Source organism: Misgurnus anguillicaudatus, chromosome 23 (genome assembly GCF_027580225.2).
Source record: "Misgurnus anguillicaudatus chromosome 23, ASM2758022v2, whole genome shotgun sequence".
Taxonomy (NCBI): domain Eukaryota; kingdom Metazoa; phylum Chordata; class Actinopteri; order Cypriniformes; family Cobitidae; genus Misgurnus; species Misgurnus anguillicaudatus.
This window is the reverse complement of record NC_073359.2, coordinates 26,874,502-26,896,485: the sequence shown is the minus strand read 5'-3', so window position 1 is coordinate 26,896,485 and position 21,984 is coordinate 26,874,502. Positions and strand designations below refer to the sequence as shown.

Sequence of the window (21,984 nt, the reverse complement as noted above, 5' to 3'; positions counted from 1 at the left end):
ACAGTTGACATTTCGGCAAATAGCTGACCTTGGACTACAGTAGTTAGTACACAACCTTGATTAACATATGTTTTTATTTTCTTTCTCTACATTTTTATAAATATAACATGTGATGCAACTGCTTGGCCTATTTTGTGTATTCTTTATAGTAAATTACTATAATGCATCGCAAATTTATATGTGTACATATCATACACATAAATGAAGAGGGTGACCATGTTGGCCTACCATGTGAACCACACAAACACACATCCACTAACAAAGAATTGAATAAGCCTATAACAATGTGCTTACTTTTTAATTAAGCATTGCATTAAGCCTTTATACTTGACTCTTATAATGATTAAAGTTCAAATGTAAATTTGCTTTCTAGACAAATATTGTAAGTCATTGCTTTTGAATGTCCAACAGATGATGTGCAGCTGCCATTACCAGCACATCTTCTGCCGTTTCCCTGATTTTTAAAAGCACACAATCGTGTAATGTAATAAGTTACATTTGAATTGTTTTGTATTTGGATGTTACCTTTGTTAAGATTATGTAATTTTTATCATCATTTTGCTTTAAGCGGCAGTTCTGCTTATGTGTGTCAGTGGCAGCCGGCATCCACTTTTAATGGCAGCTACTTCCTGCTGCAGGAAGTGGACGCCGGCTGCATATTTTTTGTTGAACCCCTAAATATGGCAGAATGTAGTTTGTATCTTGATATGTGTTCACCAGTCATTTAGAACTGTTTTTTGTAGTACCTGGGTACTTTCACTACTTGCTAACTACTTCTGTGTCCCAATATAGATTGTGGATCATTCAACGAATATCTAGTCAAATGGTTAGGGTTTCTTGATAGATACATTGTATCGTCTCCCCAAAAATACACCACATTTGTCACCCCAGGTAATGCCAGCGGATGCTAAAAGATACAGAACTTTGACACAGTGAATACAGGAAGTATTTATACCTTTCTAAACTTCAAGATGTAATAATACTGGAGCTGTAATGCATTCGTCTAAAAAGAGATTTCAAAGAGATGACTATAAGAATTTCTTTGAGCTTTTTTGTGATGAACAAGCTAAAATGTAAAGCTTAGGAATATGACAAAATAAAATAAAATAAAATCAACGAGTGGGGCCACTGCATATCATATATAAAAAAAAGGTTAATTTTGTTATAATTACATATTATTTTATATAATTATGTTGTTTTACTAGTTACATTTTGGCACAAAAGCTTACATTCAGAGTGTGTTTGACACATACACAGTGTGAGGGTGAGTCAAAGTGAAACTTGCGGTGGTCTCGGTTTTTTACATCTATATAAAAGTTTGTCTTGACCTTTATGGACTACAGAAAGAACTTGTGCATATTTTTTCTAGTTTATTAAAAAAATCTGATCTTGATGTTAATAATTGAATATTAATAATGAATACCTTCTGACATACCGAAAAACAAAAGCAGTATGGCCTATTGTGGTGAATATATGAGAAAGATATGTGATGTAACATGTAACTAATGCAACCACAGCCTGCATGCATGCAGGACGGCCGTATCCTTTAGAGGAACATTCAAATGCAACACCTGGTCAGTTTTCACACATTTCGAGTGATGTGAACTTAGACTGCTAAAGACAGTATGGCTCAAAACTTTCTTTTGATCTTTTTGTGCATGTGGCAATTTGCTGGTAAGTCTTTTTGCTTTATAACAAAATTACAGAAGATTTACGATTTACTTGTATTACCAGATAAAAGTTGGCAATTGGTAAAGTGCTTGAATAATCCAATATTATTAATAAACTTAACAATTTATAATTTATGTTTTGTATATCTCATACTACATATGTAAGGCTTAATATATTATACTCAACAGTTTTTGTCTTCCTGTTACATATGGTCTGCTAAAAAAAATCTATTGTAAGTTACTGTCCTACTGTACTTTGGTGAAAAACCAAGCCCAGGCTAAAAAAAAAAAACTCAACTTGCTGTTCAATTGCATGTTACATTTAAAATCAGTGCCTTTATTATTCAGATTTAAGTTTGAAAACTTTCCCAAAACTAAATTTCGACAAACTATTTATAGGTGTGTTTGGTGTTGATGGCGATGAAGTGAAGTCCGTGTCAGTGACGGAGGGAGATTCTCTTACTCTACACACTGAAATACAGAGAGATGATCAGATAGTGTGGAGGTTTGGACCTGAAGACACTCGTATTACGGGTGTTATTAAATCATCTAAAGACATATCTGCCTCTGAAGGATTGAAAGAGAGGCTTAAACTGGAAAAGACTGGATCTCTAATAATCAGAAACATCACAAAAGAAGACTCTGGAGTGTATAAAGCTCAGATCATTGGAAATAAAGTCTCAAGGAAAACTTTCAATGTAACTGTATTGTGCGTATGGTCTTCCATGTTTAAAACTCAAGTAAAATCTTTAGAAACACTGAGAGTTTTTTCCCCTAATGTTTTTCAGCACGTCTGCCTGTTCCTGTCATCATCAGATACTGTCCACTAAATCCTCTATTAGCAGAAAGATCAAATTGTTCCTTATTGTGTTCAGTGTTGAATATGAGAGATGTAAGTCTGTCCTGGTACAAAGGAAACAGTTTATTGTCCAGCATCAGTGTGTCTGATCTCAACATCAGACTCTCTCTATCTCTGGAGATTGAATATCAGGATACAAACACATACAGATGTGTAGTGAACAATACTATCACAAACCAAACTCAAGATCTCAACATCAATGATCTCTGTCAGATGTGTCCAGGTAAGTCAGCTGAGATGTTGGTGTTTATTCACTGTTTAGTTGAGATAAAAGACAATTTAACCATAATTTGTTGGTGCTAAATTTGTAATAAATGCAGAATTTTACTATTTGGGATTTTGGGTTTGATTTTGACTAAAGCCTTTTTTACATGATTACATGCTGTTCATTTTTTGGCCAAACTCACATAGTTTTGTTGAGTTTACATTATTTCTGTTTTACATAAGCACACTTTTCCCCTCAGATTACGAAAATTCTTGCGAAACGTCTGAAGCTGTGATCCGATTGGTCGTCTCTGCTCTGATGGGCGTGGCTGCTGCAGCTGCTGTTGTTGTTTTGATTTATGACATCAGATCCAGAAGAGCTGAACAGAAGAGAAGACATCAGACATCAGTCAAACACTGATCAGAAATCTCTCTCTTTTTTTCTCTATTTGCTTTATTATTTGTAGCATTTTCATTTAGCTTATACAATGTATTGAAGAGAAACAGCATTTGACACCAGGGTGGCTGTATGATTTTTATGTTTTTAAACTAAATACAAAAAAACTAAATAAATAAAATGAACTGTTGTTGATATGTTTAACTCATCACTTCCACACTAACTAGGTGTGCATAGTTTATAAAGAATATAAAAGTAAAACGTCAAAGATACTAGTGGTATGATAACCTTTAGCAAAAATACCACGGTTTCACTTTCAGGGTGTTGCGGTATTGCCATCGCAACACTAAAATGTGTTATTTTCAAATGCCAGGTAAAAAAATACTTTAAAATATAATATGCTTTAAAAAAATTATAATATTTTCGTAAATGTAAGCATCAAATCAATCACATGACTTAATAAGTTCAATGAGTTTTGTATAAACACAGCTCATACCTTGGAGGTGTTTTCACAGGAAATTTAAGTGGTTTTGAAAACTTGACACCAGGGTGGCTGTATGATTTTTATGTTTTTAAACTAAATAAAATAAATAAATAAAATGAGCAGTTGTTGATCTATTTAACTCATCACTAACTACATGTGCATCTCAGTTTATAATAAATATAAAAGTAAAATGTCTGTGGACTAGGCATGGGCCGGTATAAGATTCTGGCTGTATGCTTTGAGTCATTATTTTGAAAGATAATAAGATATTTTAACACATTACGTTACATGACAGTTTTTACATTTTACTGTAAATTGCTGTATAACAGTTGTATACACACACTGTAAAAATTGCTGTAATTATGCAGCTGGTTGCCAGTAACTTACTGTAGAAGATAAAGACTGAAAATGTTTCATGTTCATTTAACTTTGAACAAACTGTTTTTAGTGAATAACATAAATGTAAAATTTACAGTAAGTTACACTGCAAAATCCTGGGAGTTAAATTAACACTGCTCAGTGTTTATATAGGTCCACTCTCCAGAGTGTTAAAAAAGTAACACCGGAGAGAGTTAAAAGCTACAATCTGTGACTTTATTCTCTCTATCACCATCTCTGTTTGAAAACTGAAATTGCATTTTAGTTCTTACTTGTAGAGTTATTTTCTTAACTTAGGATTAGATGTTGGCTGTTTCATTTAAAGTCACCATTATTGTGATCAGTGGTTGTTTTAGTTGGACTCTTGAGTCTTAGCCTCAGCTTTTCAGCTTTTTTGGCTGTTACAATTGCATGTGTTTAAAACATGTTTGTTGTGCCCAAAGGGGAAGCACTAGTGCATTTCTATGATTATAATGGTTGTTAGGATATACTTTCAAATAACACTCTTAGAAAATAATTTATTTAGTGATTTTTTAATGGAAGTATTTATTTCTGTTAATAATATGATACTGTAGTATGATAGCCAGCCATCACATAAGAGTTTTTCGTTCTGAACCATTTTTAAACACTGACACTTTCAGATTAACTGCAGTCTAATGTGGACACTTAAACATCAAGGATCGGATTATGAATCACAATGATGGTGACAATAAAATGAAAAGCTTCATGCTGCAATGCATGCTGGGTATTAACAAATTACAAATCTCATTAAGAACTCCCAGAATGCACTGCGGCATGAATAAATAATGAACTTTTTTACCATATTCTTTGTCACCATTGTTGGGATTCATACTCCGATTCTTGATGTCTTTGTGTCTACATTGTTCAACGGTTAGTGTTTTTGTGCACACTACCAAAATCCTTCAGAATGTCAAACTGCTATGAGAGATCTGGACCTTGAACTGTAGTAATTTATTATTAACAGAAAATGATGCTTTTGATGAGGGAGGTAGAGCTGTATTGATAGATCTGTTCATTAAATGATTATGTTTGACATTTTGTTTTATTCAATCACACAGTAACCTTTTCTTTGCTATAATAATGTGTTTTAAACACACTAAGATACAGCGGTTAGAAACAACTAACAAGCTTATAGTCAAGGGTCAAGTCCAACTAAAACAACCACTTATCACAATAATGGTGACTTTAAATGAAACAGCCAACATCTAATTCTAAGTTAAGAAAATAACTCTACAAGTAAGATGTAAAATGCAATTTTGGGTTTCAAACAGAGATGGTGATAGAGAGAATAAAGTCACAGATTGTAGCTTTTAACTCTCTCCGGTGTTACTTTATTAACACTCTGGGGAGTGGACCTATATAAACACTGAGCAGTGTTAATTTAACTCCCGGGATTTTGCACTGCAAAATCCCGGGAGTTAAATTAACACTGCTCAGTGTTTATATGGGTCCACTCCCCAGAGTGTTAAAAAAGTAACACCGGAGAGAGTTAAAAGCTACAATCTGTGACTTTATTCTCTCTATCACCATCTCTGTTTGAAAACTGAAATTGCATTTTAGATCTTACTTGTAGAGTTAATTTTTTAACTTAGGTTTAGATGTTGGCTGTTTCATTTAAAGTCACCATTATTGTGATCAGTGGTTGTTTTAATTGGACTCTTGAGTCTTAGACTTAGCTTTTCAGCTTTTTTGGCTGTTATAATTGCATGTGTTAAAACATGTTTTTTTGTGGCCAAAGAAGATTCACTAGTGCATTTCTATGATTATAATGGTTGTTAGGATATACTTTCAAATAACACTCTTAAAAAATAATTTATTTAGTGACTTCTTACTAGAAGTGTTTATTTCTGTCAATAATATGATACTGTAGTATGAGATTCAGCTTTCTTATAGCAGTTTTTCATTCATAACCATTTTAAAGCACTGACACTTACAGATTAACTGCAATATAACGTAGACACTTAAACATCAAGAATCAGAGTATAAATCACAATGATGGTGACAATAAAATGAAAAGCTTCATGCTGCAATGCATGCTGGGTATTAACAAACTACAAATCTCATCCAGAACTCCCAGAATGCACTGCGGCATGAATAAATAATTAACTTTTATACCATTTTCTTTGTCACCATTGTTGAGATTCATACTCCGATTCTTGATGTCTTTGTATCTACATTGTTCAGTGGTTAATGTTTTATATGCACACTATCAAAGTCCTTTAGAATGTCAAACTGCTATGAGAGTTCTGGACCTTGAACTGTAGTAATTTATTATTAATAGAAAATGATGCTTCTGATGAGGGGGGAAAACTATATTAATAAATATGTTCATTAAATGATTATGTTAGACATTTTGTTTTAATCGCCATCATTCAATCACACAATAACCTTTTCTTTGCTATAACAACGTGTTTTAAACACACTAAGATATAGCAGTTAGAAAAAACTAACAAGCTAATATTCAAGAGTCAAGTCCTACTAAACAACCACTGATCACAATAATGGTGACTTTCAATGAAACAGCCAACATCTTCACCTAAGTTAAGAAAATAACTCAAGTTGGATGTAAAAGAAAGATGTAAAATGCAATTTTAGGTTTCAAACAGAGATGGTGATAGAGAGGATAAAGACACAGATTGCAGCTTTTAACTCTCTCCGGTGTTACTTTTTTTAACACTCTGGAGAGTGGACCTATATAAACACTGAGCAGTGTTAATTTAACTCCCGGGATTTTGCAGTGTACTGCACTTTAGATTATACATTACTTTAAATTACCATGTTTTCCATTATTTTTTAGTAAGTCAAGTGTCTTTTTTCTGTTCATTGCCATGTTTTTCAGCTCGTCTGCCCATTCCTGTCACCTTTAGAAACTCTTCATCATCATCATCATCATCAAGCTCAAAATGTGTGTTGTTGTGTTCAGTGTTACTGAATTTATATTTATTATTTATTTGTGAAGAAGTGCACATTAATGTATTAGTGTTGTTTTTTAGACCACATACCCTGTTGCAGTTTAGCTGAAACTGTGAGCCGATTGGTCATCGCTGCTATGGTGGGCGTGGCTACTGTGACTGTAGTGATTTATGAACTGAGATCATAGACATCAGAGGACACCAGAGGGCGATAGTTTAGTTTGTTTATGGACACCTAAAGGGGTTTCAGTGGTTTTATGTGTTGTTGTGTAATATGTGACACACAGAAATTCCAAATAAAGGCAAAACTTAAAGAGATGTTTGTATCTGTCGTCATTATTAAAGAGCTAGTTAGATGCACATTTTTAGCGTCCTATCACTGTTTATAAGTCCCGGACAACAGGTTTACATGTATGCAAACTATTTTATAAATTTTATATTTACTCCATTTTTCAGAGATCCCCAAACGATTTGTGTGAAGCCATTCAACGACCCAGTCTGCCTAAACCCCAGTAGCCTACTCTGCTCTGATTGGTCAACTGAGACAGACCATAGATGTGATTGGTGGTGTGGTTTGATCGGGGACACGCATCTTTTGTTCCACACTCGTACAGGTATAAACATGATTAAGACACCACGCAGGGGTTTAAATAATGTCTAAAATACATACATCATATTCTGTATCTCATCATTGTCATTAAAATATCATCTTTAGTGTATTTCTAGTCTATATGCTTGTTGTATCTCACAGTAAGTTTGTTTTTACAATATGAACATGAGAGTTATGTGATTCCCATCCATAAATTCAAGCAATAACCAACTTACAATATTGTTTGCTGGTGTTTGTTAGTTCAGTTTGTTAGATCAGTCTGAATCATAATCTAATGCTTCCTATTTTTCCTCATTTAGCTTTTTTTAGTAAGATGTCAGACACTGAAGTTGCAGTATTAATTACATTGTTTTAAATACATCCTAAAAGACATTTGCAAGCAAAAGATATATCTGAGAGGGGCGCGAAACTTTTTTTTAAACCGAAAAATATGTCAAAAAAAAAATGTGTCATACCAAACTGTAACAATCTAGTGTTATTTTAAGCAGTGTAAAACAAAATAAACCCGGTTTATATATATATCTCACTTAATATACTGAATATTATTGTTGTGCAATTCAATTGAAAAACCTTGGGCAATGCTGGGGCATGGGGGGCCTTGGTTCTTGGACTTTGCATGGGGGCCCCCAAAATGGTAAACACGCCACTGGCGTTCTATGCGCAGTCCAGTCATTTTTATAAATCAGTGTTTTCAGTAAAAATATATATTAATATTAAATTAAGATGTATTTTCTTGATGAGCAAAATGACCTAAGAAATTAGTCTAGTTTTTAGACAAATAAATATACATTTAAGTAAATTAGTGCTTAAAACCAGTAAAAAAAAATCTGCCATTAGAATATTTTTTTTTCTTGAAACAAGTTTACTTTTTTCATAAACACTTAATTCAAGATTTTTTTTCTTATTCCATTGGCACATAATTTCAATAATAACTGCATTTTGTTATCAATCTAAGAAATGCACATGCATATCATACTATAAAATTCTGCTTTTCATTGATTTATACAACAGAGAGCTTCCGTTCATACTATTAGGTTGCAAATGCTCTGTTTATCTTGATGTCCTTCCTGCCATTATACATTATACAGAGAGTTTGAACACCAGTAGAGGGAGCTCATGATCTAATAATTTTCTAATTGAAGTATTGAAGTTTTCTACAATTTGTATTAAGAAGTTTAGACATTTTTGTTTGTGATGGCACTGTTTACAGTATATTACAAATTTGTTAATTGTTTTCTATGAGCTGATACCTCATTCACAAAAAGTTAACTAAGGAGCAGTTTGTACACGCTCATGAATCATCATATCATCATTATGGGCGTTTTTTTCTAGACCTGTTTTGTGTACAGGGCATTATGTTTATATTCTGATTCTCAGATACGGGTTTTGTGATGTTATGCTCTGGGTCTTGTTTTTTGATTTGTTGTGATCACATGACCTCATTGTTTTGTTGTGATGAAAGGAAGGATCTACCTATCAAAGGGCCCAGACTGAACTCCACCTTGAGGCATATAATTTAGGCTAATTACATAAAATGCAATTTTCACATGCCATGAAAACTCATAATATTTAAAGTTTCCACTTTATCATATGACTTGGTATTTTATATTCATAAGATACTTTCTCATAATAATGACTAAAGTGTCTCATAATAATGAGAAACTAAGTCAAAATTTCAACTTAGCATCTCATAATAATAAAAACCTTTCTCAAAATTAAAACGTAACATGCGAATGCGCAATGTGGCCAGAACACTGCAACATCCACTGGTAAAAAACTGTGTAGTAAGTGCAATAAGAATGATGCAAAAAACGGATTAATTTTTTTTTAAGTAAGTTTATGTATAATTGGTAGGTGTTACGACCCCAGATGAAAGTCAAGGGGAAAGGGGGTCGGAAACATTATCATTTATGAAAGGTGTGGAGCATTAAGAAGAAACCAAGCAAACAGTATTGAAGCAGTGCAAAATAAAGCCGTGTTTATTTACAGTATTTACAGTTTGTATGCAAAAGTGAGAAAAATATATACAGTGTACTTGTCATTAGCATATACAAAACCCACAGGAGAGAGGGATGAGAAGGGACATGGGCGGCGGCCAAAGGAATAAAAATAACAAACAAAAACCCCGTCTGACTTTGATTAGCCCTTCTACGCTGACTACACCATGAAAACAAAGAGAGGTTCTTCAGCGTCCAGGACGCCCTGACTAATCTACGCTCTCTAACACAAAAATACAGTGGGTGGTGCTCGCCCCTTACCTAGTGTGCCTAATACAGTGGAAAACAAACTGCGTGTGCACGATGTATATCGCGCGACATTCTTACCTGTCCACTTCCCAACCACAGACATAAAACAATAAAGAAAACTCGAGTGGGGGAACAACACACTATGGACAGCAACGCAACAGACAATATCAGAGCACAATATCAGAGCGCGTTCAAGAGCTCGCGCCGTTGGTCTGCCGCACTCTTTTATAGAAGAAGGATGGATGTGATTGGAGATGACGTCAGAGGATCACCGGTAACAGACAGAAGGCCAACCAATGGCAAGACTCTGTGAAAGTAAAAGCAAGACGGAGAGAAAAGAGGAGAAACAAAAAAAAACAACAAAGCACAACAGCAGCCGTAACACTCCCACCCTTAAAAGACAAACACCATAATGTTTGTATATACACTTCAACACAATAATAACAAAACATATGCAAGAACAAAAAAAAAAACAAAAAAAACTAACAATAATCAAATACGAGAAAGGGCATCTGCCACAACATTATCAGTTCCCTTTTTATGAAATATCTCCAAGTTGTAATTTTGTACAATTAGAGCCCAACGCATGAGACAGTGATTTTGATTGTACATACGAGACAGAAAGGTGAGAGGATTATGGTCAGTAAATACAGCAACAGGTATGGAAGATGAGCCAATATAAACCTCAAAATATTGTAATGCAAGAAGGAGCGCCAAAGCTTCCTTCTCAATTGTGGAATAGTTGCGTTGGTGTTTGTTGAACTTTCTAGAGAAATAACACACGGGGTGATCAATACCCGAGGCATCCTCCTGTAAGAGTACAGCACCTGCACCCACCGCACTTGCGTCAACCTCCAATTTAAAGGGGAAATTCAAATCTGGTGCCGCTAAAACCGGCGCATTACACAAGAGAGCCTTAACGTTACCAAAAGCATGTTGACACTCATCAGACCAGGCGTACGGCTTGGAGGGACTAAGAAGATTTGTAAGGGGGTAAACAACAGTTGAGAAATTTTTACAAAAACTACGGTAATACCCCGCCATCCCTAGAAACCGTCGCAACTCTCGACGTGTTACTGGGACAGGAAAATTGGCAACAGCCTCAACTTTTGCTTGGATCGGGCGAACTTGACCTTGGCCGACCTCTTTTCCTAAGTATGTTACGGTAGCCTGTCCAAACTCACATTTGGCTAAATTCAACGTCAAAGAGGCAGATGCAAGTTTTTCAAATACCGTCCTCAATAGAGAAATATGCTCGGACCATTCAGAGGAATATACTACAAGGTCATCCAGATAAGCGTTACAATTAGGAACGCCTGACAATACAATATTCACTAGCCTCTGAAACGTAGCGGGGGCGTTTCGCATGCCGAAGGCCATTACAGAATACTGTAAAAAGTGATCAGGGGTGACAAAGGCTGAAATTTCCGATGCAGAGGGGGTGAGGGGAACTTGCCAATAACCCTTTAACAAATCCAGTTTAGTAACAAAACGTGCAGATCCGAGATTATCGATGCAGTCCTCCATACGAGGCAACGGATAGCAGTCTGGCACAGTAACAGCATTGACTTTTCTATAATCTGTGCAGAACCGGAAGGTTCCATCTGGTTTAGGCACAAGCAAACATGGACTGCTCCACGGACTGCTACTATGCATAGCTAACCCATTTGTAACAAGATATTCAGTCTCAGCACGCATAACTGCTCTCTTCACAGGATTTACCCTGTATGCGTGTTGTTTGATAGGATAAGAGCACGTCACTTTAATGTCGTGTTTTAGAACAGTAGTCTGAGTGGGAACGTCACCAAAAATTTGTGGAAACTCACGAATGAGACACAGTATATCCTGACATTGCTGGGCAGATAAATGAGCTAAATGTGACGATAGATTTTTCAACATCTCAGAGTTTGACAACCTTGCACACTGTTGTGAGACATTTCTTAGTACTACACCATCCTCATCAGCAACAATCTTGTCAAAGGGGGAGGGAATGACATCACATGGTACGGCAATAGAGACCGCGGGCGCTGCAGGCTGATCTGCGGATGTGACAGGTGGAGTTCTGTGATAAGCCTTTAACATATTGACATGACAGACGCGAGTTTGGCGTTTTCTGTCGGGGGTGCCAACTACATAGTCTGTTTCACTAACCTTTTTCAAAACAGGGTAGGGACCAGAGAAACGAGCAGACAGTGCGGAACCAGGTAGAGGCAACAAAATTAACACCTCATCACCCGGCTGAAAGCTGCGAACACAAGCTTTTTTATCAAATTTTTTTTTCATGCTCGTCTGCGCAACTGCAAGGGACTCTTTAGCAAGAGAGCAAGCTTTATGCAGGCGCTCTCGAAAGCGACATACAAAATCCAAAACATTGCTCTTAGGGCTTGATTCAGTGTTTAACATCTTCTCTTTTAAGACTTTTAAGGGACCTCTTACAGTATGGCCGAATACAAGTTCGGCAGGACTAAAGCCGAGAGATTCCTGAATTGTCTCACGCACAGCAAACAAAACCAACGGTACGCCCTCATCCCAGTCTTTCCCTACGTCCATGCAATATTTGCGAAGCATGGATTTTAAGGTTTGATGAAACCTTTCCAGCGCACCCTGGCTCTCGGGGTGATAAGCGCTGGAATATCTGTGGGAAATGGCAAGAGACTTTAGAACTTGAGTAAATAGTTTAGACAAGAAATTTGTTCCCTGATCAGTTTGGACAACTTTAGGGAGACCAAAAGTAGAGAAAAATTTTAACAGAGCTTTAATGACAACCGGAGCGGTAATTCTACGGAGGGGAATGGCTTCGGGAAATCGGGTAGCGGTGCACATGATAGTGAGAAGGAACTGGTTACCGGACTTAGTTTTGGGTAAGGGGCCAACACAATCGACGATAACATGTTCAAACGGCTCACCAATCACAGGGATAGGTACCAGAGGAGCCGGCGGAACAACCTGATTTGGTTTACCGGTAAGCTGACATGTATGACAAGTTTTACAGTACTCTACGACACTTTTCTTTAAACCCGGCCAAAAGAAATGTTTAAGTATACGATTGTACGTTTTTGTTATACCTAAATGACCGGATAACTGATGGTCATGAGCAAGAAATAACACCTGTTGGCGATAAACGGTGGGCACAACAATTTGGAACACAGCATTATACTCCGAGTCAGATACATCCGGACACCACTTGCGCATAAGCAAACCATCCTCCATAAAATAAGTACTATTTATCTCTTTCATAGCCATTGAGTCAACAGCAGATGCGAGACATTTACTTAAACTCGGGTCGTTCCGTTGCTCTGTAACTATTTGCTCTCGGGTGATAGAGAGTTTCAGAGAGTCAGGACAGCCGATCTTTGAACCAACATAAGCAGAGTTTAAAGGTTTATCCGGGGGCATGACAGAAACACACTGAGGAGGCGACACCTCCTCCACAAACAAGGGAGCTACTAAAGTGTCAGACAGCTCAACCTCATCGCCCGTCTTACGCGATTGTGCACGCGTGACGGCGCACGCTGAAAACACCTCAGGGAAAGACTTACACATTTCATCAGAGCTAGAGGACAAATTTGGAACATCCAACACTTCCATCATAGGTAACACTTTCCCTCCCGCTAAGTCATTGCCTAAAATAAACGTAACTCCTTTAACGGGCAGAGAAGAACGCGCACCAACCTTAACAAAGCCTGTAACAATGTCACACTCTAAGTGCACCTGATGCAGCGGAACCTTAACGATTCCCATTTCAATTCCTTGCACCAGTACACTAGAACCACAGTAGGACAGATCCGACAAAGGCAAAATGTTAGAAACAACAAATGATTGAGCAGCACCTGTATCCCTTAGAATCTGAACTTCTTTCTGATCTTCTGATCTTCCCGTTAGAGAAATCAAACCCCTCATAAGGAATGGTTTAAAACTACCATCACAATCATCACTATCAGGTACCGGGAAGTCAGGAATAGACTTCACGAATCCCACACTCTTTGGCTGTTGCTGTTGTTGCTTTCGTTTAAGGGCTAAACAGTCTGCAATAATATGTCCCTGTTTGTGACAATAGAAACATTCGCGGTCGGTTCTCGGCTGCTGAACACTAGTTTTTGAACGAACGGGTTGCGTCTGTGAAGACGAGACAGGAGTTTTCTCCTGACGCACAGATGAAAAAACACTTTTGTGCGTAAGCACAAATTCATCTGCCATTACAGCCGCCTGGGACAAGGAGGAAACCTTCTGTTCATTTAAATAAACTACGACCCGTTCGGGTACGCAGCATTTAAATTCCTCCAGTAATACCAACTCCCTCAATGAACCATAATCCGCAGCTTTACAAGCTACACACCACTTGTCAAACAAGATACTTTTCTCTCGTGCAAACTCGACGAATGTTTGATTGCCATTTCGTTTATAGTTTCTAAACCTCTGACGATAAGCTTCAGGGACTAACTCGTATGCACGGAGGATCGCAGATTTGACAGTCTCATAAATTAAACTCTCTTCTAACGAAAGAGCAGAACAAATTTCCTGAGCCTTTCCTACTAATTTGCATTGCAGTAAAAGAGACCACACATCTTTCGGCCAGTTAAGAGAAGACGCTATGCGCTCAAAAGCATTAAAATATGAGTCAACTTCAGTCTCCCTAAACGGGGGTACTAGAGTTATACATTTACTCACGTCAAATGCAACAGAGGGGGGATTCCGTGGCAGTGAGGAGGTATCAGAACCCTGTATATCAGCAGTTTGCGCAACCGGACTAGCGGCAACCTTCGTCGCCTCCAATTCAAGCTTCCGTAATTTAACCTTTGTGTCAGCCTCAATTTCCAATCTGCGTACTTCCAGACGCAGCTCTATCTCAGCTTGACGCGCCTGTGCCTTCTCCTGCGCTTCTAGTTGCAATCGGGCCAGACGGACTCTCAGTCGCGCCCCGTCTACGGACCCAGTGGAGGCAGGGGAGAACGGATCAAAGGGCGGCAAAGCAGCCTTGGCCTCGGCCTCCACCTCAGTCACAGCCGCCGCCTGCACCTCGTCCGATTCCCCAACCGAATGGAGAGTCTGCGTATCAGCAGTACTACCAGGGCCGGCTCGCGCACCGCCATCCGCACCCGGTGTTGCCAAAATTTTTAGTTCTGATAGTTGACTCACAACAATGCTTTTAATATCCCTTTTAAGAGACTGCTTTGAAACGGGAATTTGAAAATAATTAGCAATGGCAATCAAATCATCCTTCCTGCACTTCCTAATTTGCTCTATTCCTGGGTTATTAATAAATGTTTGTAAATCAAACGAGGCCATGTTTTCCTTTACAGTAATCACACGCACGTACCAACAAACCGTATCAACCTTATAGTAAACAACGTCACAACATCCTGGCTTAACAAGCTCAATGCTACCAACACCTTTTTATAAAAATATGACTCGGGAAAATGAGTTTATGATCCCGGACGAGCCCCCACGTAATGTTACGACCCCAGATGAAAGTCAAGGGGAAAGGGGGTCGGAAACATTATCATTTATGAAAGGTGTGGAGCATTAAGAAGAAACCAAGCAAACAGTATTGAAGCAGTGCAAAATAAAGCCGTGTTTATTTACAGTATTTACAGTTTGTATGCAAAAGTGAGAAAAATATATACAGTGTACTTGTCATTAGCATATACAAAACCCACAGGAGAGAGGGATGAGAAGGGACATGGGCGGCGGCCAAAGGAATGAAAATAACAAACAAAAACCCCGTCTGACTTTGATTAGCCCTTCTACGCTGACTACACCATGAAAACAAAGAGAGGTTCTTCAGCGTCCAGGACGCCCTGACTAATCTACGCTCTCTAACACAAAAATACAGTGGGTGGTGCTCGCCCCTTACCTAGTGTGCCTAATACAGTGGAAAACAAACTGCGTGTGCACGATGTATATCGCGCGACATTCTTACCTGTCCACTTCCCAACCACAGACATAAAACAATAAAGAAAACTCGAGTGGGGGAACAACACACTATGGACAGCAACGCAACAGACAATATCAGAGCACAATATCAGAGCGCGTTCAAGAGCTCGCGCCGTTGGTCTGCCGCACTCTTTTATAGAAGAAGGATGGATGTGATTGGAGATGACGTCAGAGGATCACCGGTAACAGACAGAAGGCCAACCAATGGCAAGACTCTGTGAAAGTAAAAGCAAGACGGAGAGAAAAGAGGAGAAACAAACAAAAAAAAAACAAAGCACAACAGCAGCCGTAACAGTAGGTTTCAGTAAGTTGTCTTCTTTTATAGACTTCTTAAATAATTTATATTTAATCAGATATGGCCTAATTGTTTTATCAGATTTGGTCCATTCCACTGTACTTTATTGTCTCTTTTGAAATAAATACAAGTTGTAATATTTTTAAATATCATTAGGTGTATTTTGTTTTAATAAAACATTATTATAAGGACGTTTTACCAAATAAGGTCTGACAACTTATGGAATTTTATATTACTTGATAAATGAGCTCCTTTCATGTGAGCAGGGATTTCTGCATCAAATGATACTTAAAGAGCACATATTTTATTGCTTAAACAATGTTTTTTTTTTTTTTTTGATTATTTGGTATAATACAATGTGTTTGTGTGGTTTATTGTTATATTTTACTTAATATAAGTCACACTTTAAGGCAGTATGGTCTTCAAGTCCATTATTTCATTTTTCAAGGTGAAATGCTTGCTGTGCAAAAATGAGCTGACATACAGCAATAATACTTCTTCCATGCTCCATGAATCCCATAAGCACTACATAGTACTAATTTACTAAAACTAGTAATGGTTCCACTTTGCACACATAAACAAATAAAGTAACAATTATTATATTTTCCCATACACTACTAAACAAAGTCTTACTTTTAAAATTCACATTGTCATTCTTCAAACAATTAATGAATAATTGTGTGTCAATTAATTAATTATTGTAGACTTGCCCTGCCAACCTTTGCCCTATTTATAACACATACTGTATACCCCACCCTATCACTCGATCACATTTAAATTGCTGTGACGTTTTTGTAACCCTATACATTTCTGCTGTGATTGGTTAACACGCCTCTCCTGATAAATAATATCTTCCCCCCTCTTAGCAACCAGAAGGAGGAGTTCAACTCTTGAAGCATAAAACACCAACTTTTCATCCAGTTCAGTTTATTAATTGAGCTTGTTCACTTTTGCGCTATGTGGAGTTATCGGATTTTGATTGTTTGAATCGTGTTTAGCGACCTGTTAACGAATATGAATATAACTTACAACACGACTTCTCTCTGCCTGTGTTTATTAGTCATGATCGGTACGTAAATGATTTTTATTTATAATAAAAAAAAAGATATTAATAAATATTAGCAAGAATGCTTTATGTTTGGTTTAGTAAAATAAAAACTGATTTATGATTCCAGTTTTTAACCAAACTCAGACGGGTTATTTATATGGTCTAACGTTGTCTTGGTGAACTTTTCATGACCTACAATAAAACTTATTTAAATGTTAAATAAGTGTTGTTCTTCAGGTGTGTTTGGTGATGATGTGAAGTCAGTGTCAGTGATGGAGGGAGATTCTGTTACTTTACACACTGATATTACTCAAATACAGAGAGATGATCACATATTGTGGAAGTGTGAATCTAAAGGAACTATTATAGCTGAAATCTATACACAGATGATATTCAGTGTATCTGACGAACTGATTCTGGACAGTCAGACTGGATCTCTCACCATCACAAACATCACAATCACACACACTGGACTTTATAAACTACAGATCTTCAGAAACAGACGAGCTTTATACATGAGATTTAATATTACTGTCTATGGTGAGTAAACTGATGTGTTTATGTATAAATGTGTAGATGCAGAAAGATCAATCATTTTATTAACAAACATAAACTATATTATGCATTGTAACTAAACATAAAAAAGTGAAAATGTTTAATGCAGTATTATTGCTTTGCAAACATGGTTAATTGTGTTATCTTCAATAAATGAATTGCAGAAATATTCATAATATTTTCAATGTTCATTTTTTCCAGGTCCTTTACCCATTCCTGTCATCATCAGAAACTCATCACAATATTCCTCATCAAGCTCAAAATGTATGTTGTTGTGTTCAGTGATGAATGTGAGAGATGTGAGTCTGTCCTGGTATAAAGGAAACAGTTTATTGTCCAGCATCAGTGTGTCTGATCTCAACATCAGACTCTCTCTATCTCTGGAGGTTGAATATCAGGATACAAACACATACAGCTGTGTGGTGAACAATACCATCACAAACCAAACTCAACATCTCAACATCACTTATCTCTGTCAGATGTGTTCAGGTATATCAGCAATATACAGTAAACCTGCACTGTTTGTACCAGTGATAATGGCAGTGGATAATTGTCATTTATTAAAACAAAATAAAAATAGCAAAATAAAAACACTCATAAAATAATTCCCTGCTAGTGTCTGTATACAAATGTTACGTGAAAAGTTAACATGTTTGGAAAACCTTTGTGTATTTCTTTTAGTTACTTTTATAATTTATTTTCTCTTATTTTCCCTAATTTCTTTGTGTATTACAGAATTCAGCCAGCGTTCACATTTGATACTGATAGTTGTTGTTGTTGTTGTTGTGTTGCTGCTCATAGTTGTAGCTGTATGTTTGACTGCCACTACAACAACTGTAAACAACTAACCAAGAAGGTGAGTGTTTATGTAAAATAATAGAAAGTACCAAAATATTGTTTCATGAATAAACTTTATTTTTTTTACATCGTGATAAATTACATTGTGCCAACATTGAAGCCCAGCATCTGAATCTGGATCACGAGTGAAACACTGTAGCTTGTTTTTCCGTTTTTTTTTTTTTTTTTTGCACATCATGGACTACCTCACTGCAATACTTGTAGACGCCTTATTGCACTTTAGTTAATTACCTCTGGATTTATTGTTACTATATGTTTACATTGTTGTGTTACACTACTACAGTATTTGTGTTTTTGTATAAAAAGTATGATACATGTATTTTGTTTTGCAATGTGATGTTTACAGTTGTGTTCCCTATTCAGAAATTATAGTGAATACTTATAAATACTTCAGAAGTCACATGGTACTATGGTAACGTTTTGGTGCTATGTCTTGCTGTTGCTTAAGTATTTCTACTTATAGTGTGTACTTCCATAGTTAAGTAAGTCCTAATAACAGAAATGTTACATCCATAACACGGTTTTATCCTCATAAATATGCCTACAAGATTTAAATTTAAATAAATATGAAATGTTCTGTTAAGAGCTATCCCTTATCCATTTATTGGGTGTTATTGCTTCTGCATTGTGCCTTTTAATTTGCAGATTTCCTATAAAATTTTGTCCTTTTTGTAACATGCTTAACACATGAATGTTTTCCACACATGAGAAGGGGAAAGGAGAGATTATAAAGGAAGTGTTTTTCTGTTCTCATGATATATCAAGTTTTCATGCAGCTTTATCTGAGTAAAGAAATGATCCTCCCACATCTACTAAACACAAGTTATAGTGTTTGGCACTTTCTATTTCAGTTCTTTTCCATGTGTAATTCCTGTTCTAACATGTTTTTTGTGTGGAAGATCTGGTGAAGCAACTTTTTCAGCCACTATTTCTGTCTTTTAAAGATCTTTGTCGGTACAAAGATTTAACTTAAATGTATGTGTATATATTTTCACATATGTATTTGCAATTCCATTGAAAATGTTAACCTTATTATGAAAAGTAAAGTTTTTAACCAAATATTTGGCGATATACCCATGCAATGTCTTTATTGCAATGTATTATTTTCCATGTTTCCATCTGTACAAATGCATATTTCAAAAATGTTATGTCGATACGGGAGAAATGTCACATCCATAACACTGTTCCTTTTTTATAAATAAGCATACAAAAAATTAAATGAAATAAAATATAAAGCTATACTTTTTACTTTTTTATCTCTATGCACATTGTAAAATAAGAGCAGCATTAGTTAAAACAACTTGGTTTTGCAAGTCAATTCAATACTGGTTTGTCCTGTGATAAGTTGTGTAAGCGTAAAATACAAATGTATGTACTTAAATACAAAAACAATATTTCGTATTATGAAAATACACAAAGTACATGTGAAATTAGAAAATCAGGGAATCACATACAGTACACAAAATAACTGGTTGAACCAGTTTGTCAACAGGAAAATGTGGTTTTGTTTTGTAACTATACTTTTAAACTGGGAATCCTTAAATGCATGTGTGATCTCATAAACAAGGTTAGGGATATTTCACCCCCATTTTTTTATCATCATGTACTCACACACAGTTGTAGCTAATGACCCAGCTAACAGAAAAAAGTTCTAAGAACGTTCCCTGAAAGTTCTTTACGTTCCCAAAAACGTTCTGCCAACATTAAAAGTGTCCAGTTTTCTTGACGTTCTAAAAACGTTTTTGTGTTGTCTCAACGTTAGAGTAATGTTACATTTTACCATTTTTAAACGTTATGACAATGTCATGTTTTAATGTTCACACAATGTTTAAAACAACAACTGTTTATTATATTGACTTGTTTAATTGTTATGTAAATGATAGAGAAACATTGCATTTTATTATATTTATTTTTTATATTTATATTATTTTATTATATTTATTATATATTATATATTTATTATATATTATATATCTATTATATATAAGTTTAGATGTTGATGTTTTGTTTCATTTTAAGTCACCATTATTGTGATTAGTGTTCGTTTTAGTTGGGCTCTTGAGCCTTGTCTTTTGCTTGCTAGTTTTTTCCCTGGTTGTGTTAATTTTTTGTTAATACACCACATTTGTTATGTACATGTTAAGTTAGTAGTGTAATTCTGTGGTGTGGTGGTTGGTACATAATGGAAAAAAATCATTCCTAATTAATTGACTAATCAAAAGTTTATTTTCTGTCAATAATGTAAATGAGATCCAGCACTTTCACAGCAGTTTGTCATTAAGGAGTTTAAGAAACTTTGGACAAAAAATATCTGCTGTATAATTGGGATGCACAAACATCAAGAATCAGACTATGAATCTCAACCATGGTGACAAAGAAAATTGGAAAAAAATAATTATTTATCCATGCTGCAGTGCATGCTGGGAGTCCTGAATGAGATTTGTAATTTGTTAATACCCAGCATGCATTGCAGCATGAAGTTTTTCATTTAATTGTCACCATGGTTGAGATTCATAGTCTGATTCTTGATGTTTGGGCATCCCAACTATACAGCGGATATTTTTTGTCCAAAGTTTCTAAAACTCCTTAATGACAAACTGCTGTGAAAGAGTTGGATCTAATATACAATATTGGCAGAAAATAAACTCCTGACTAGCAAATGAACCAGGCGATGATCCCCACCATTATGCACCAACAACCACAGAAACACACTAATAACTTTTCATAACAAATGTGGTGCATTACCACAAAGTTAACACAACCAGGAAAAAACTAGTAGGCAAAAAGTCAAGTGTCAAGAGACCAACTAAAACAAACACGAATCACAATAAGGGTGACTTAAAATGAAACATCAACATCTAAACCTAGTAAGTGAATTGAGTTTTCTACAGCAATATATTTACTGAACATTCAGAAATAATGTTTTATAAAATAATAAAATGCAATGTTTCTCTATCATTTACATAACAATCAAACAAGTCAATATAATAAACAGTTGTTGTTTTAAACATTGTGTGAACATTAAAACATGACATTGTCATAACGTTTAAAAATGGTAAAATGTAACATTACTCTAACGTTCAGACAACAGAATGTTGGCAGAATGTTTTTGGGAACATTCGGGAACTTTCAGGGAACGTTCTTAGAACTTTTTATTTCTAGCTGGGTTCTCTGCGGCTCTGAAACAAAACCTTGTTTTATTATTCCTGCCTTCATTTTGAGAATCTCCGTTTACATGATTGTCTGTCTGCCTGTCTCCATTGGTACCTAAAGCATTTTTTTATTTTTAATAATATGGGAAAATTTCAAAGGACTCTTGTAGCTGAAATCTACATGTATAAAGATATCACCTGGAATACAGCTGGACAGTCAGACTGGATCTCTCACCATCACAAACATCAAACACACACACACTGGACTATTTACAGATCTTCAATAACAGAGGAAATTAATCTATAATATGGTGAGTAAACTATGTAACCAAGATGCCAGATAGCTTTATTCCCAGATTCA

The 21,984-nt window shown here is 36.0% G+C and overlaps 1 protein-coding gene across 1 annotated transcript in view; it reads left to right on the top strand.

The window, feature by feature from the left end:
* LOC141359615 (uncharacterized) overlaps positions 1-3,252 on the top strand; it is a 93,558-nt gene extending 90,306 nt beyond the window's left edge. Inside the window, exons 6-8 of the mRNA XM_073862347.1 lie at positions 2,190-2,204; positions 2,424-2,434; positions 3,024-3,252. Coding sequence (XP_073718448.1) covers positions 2,190-2,204; positions 2,424-2,434; positions 3,024-3,154 — 157 coding nt within the window. The 3' untranslated portion in view covers positions 3,155-3,252. The remainder of the gene's footprint in view (positions 1-2,189; positions 2,205-2,423; positions 2,435-3,023) is intronic.
* The last annotated feature ends 18,732 nt before the right edge of the window (positions 3,253-21,984 follow it).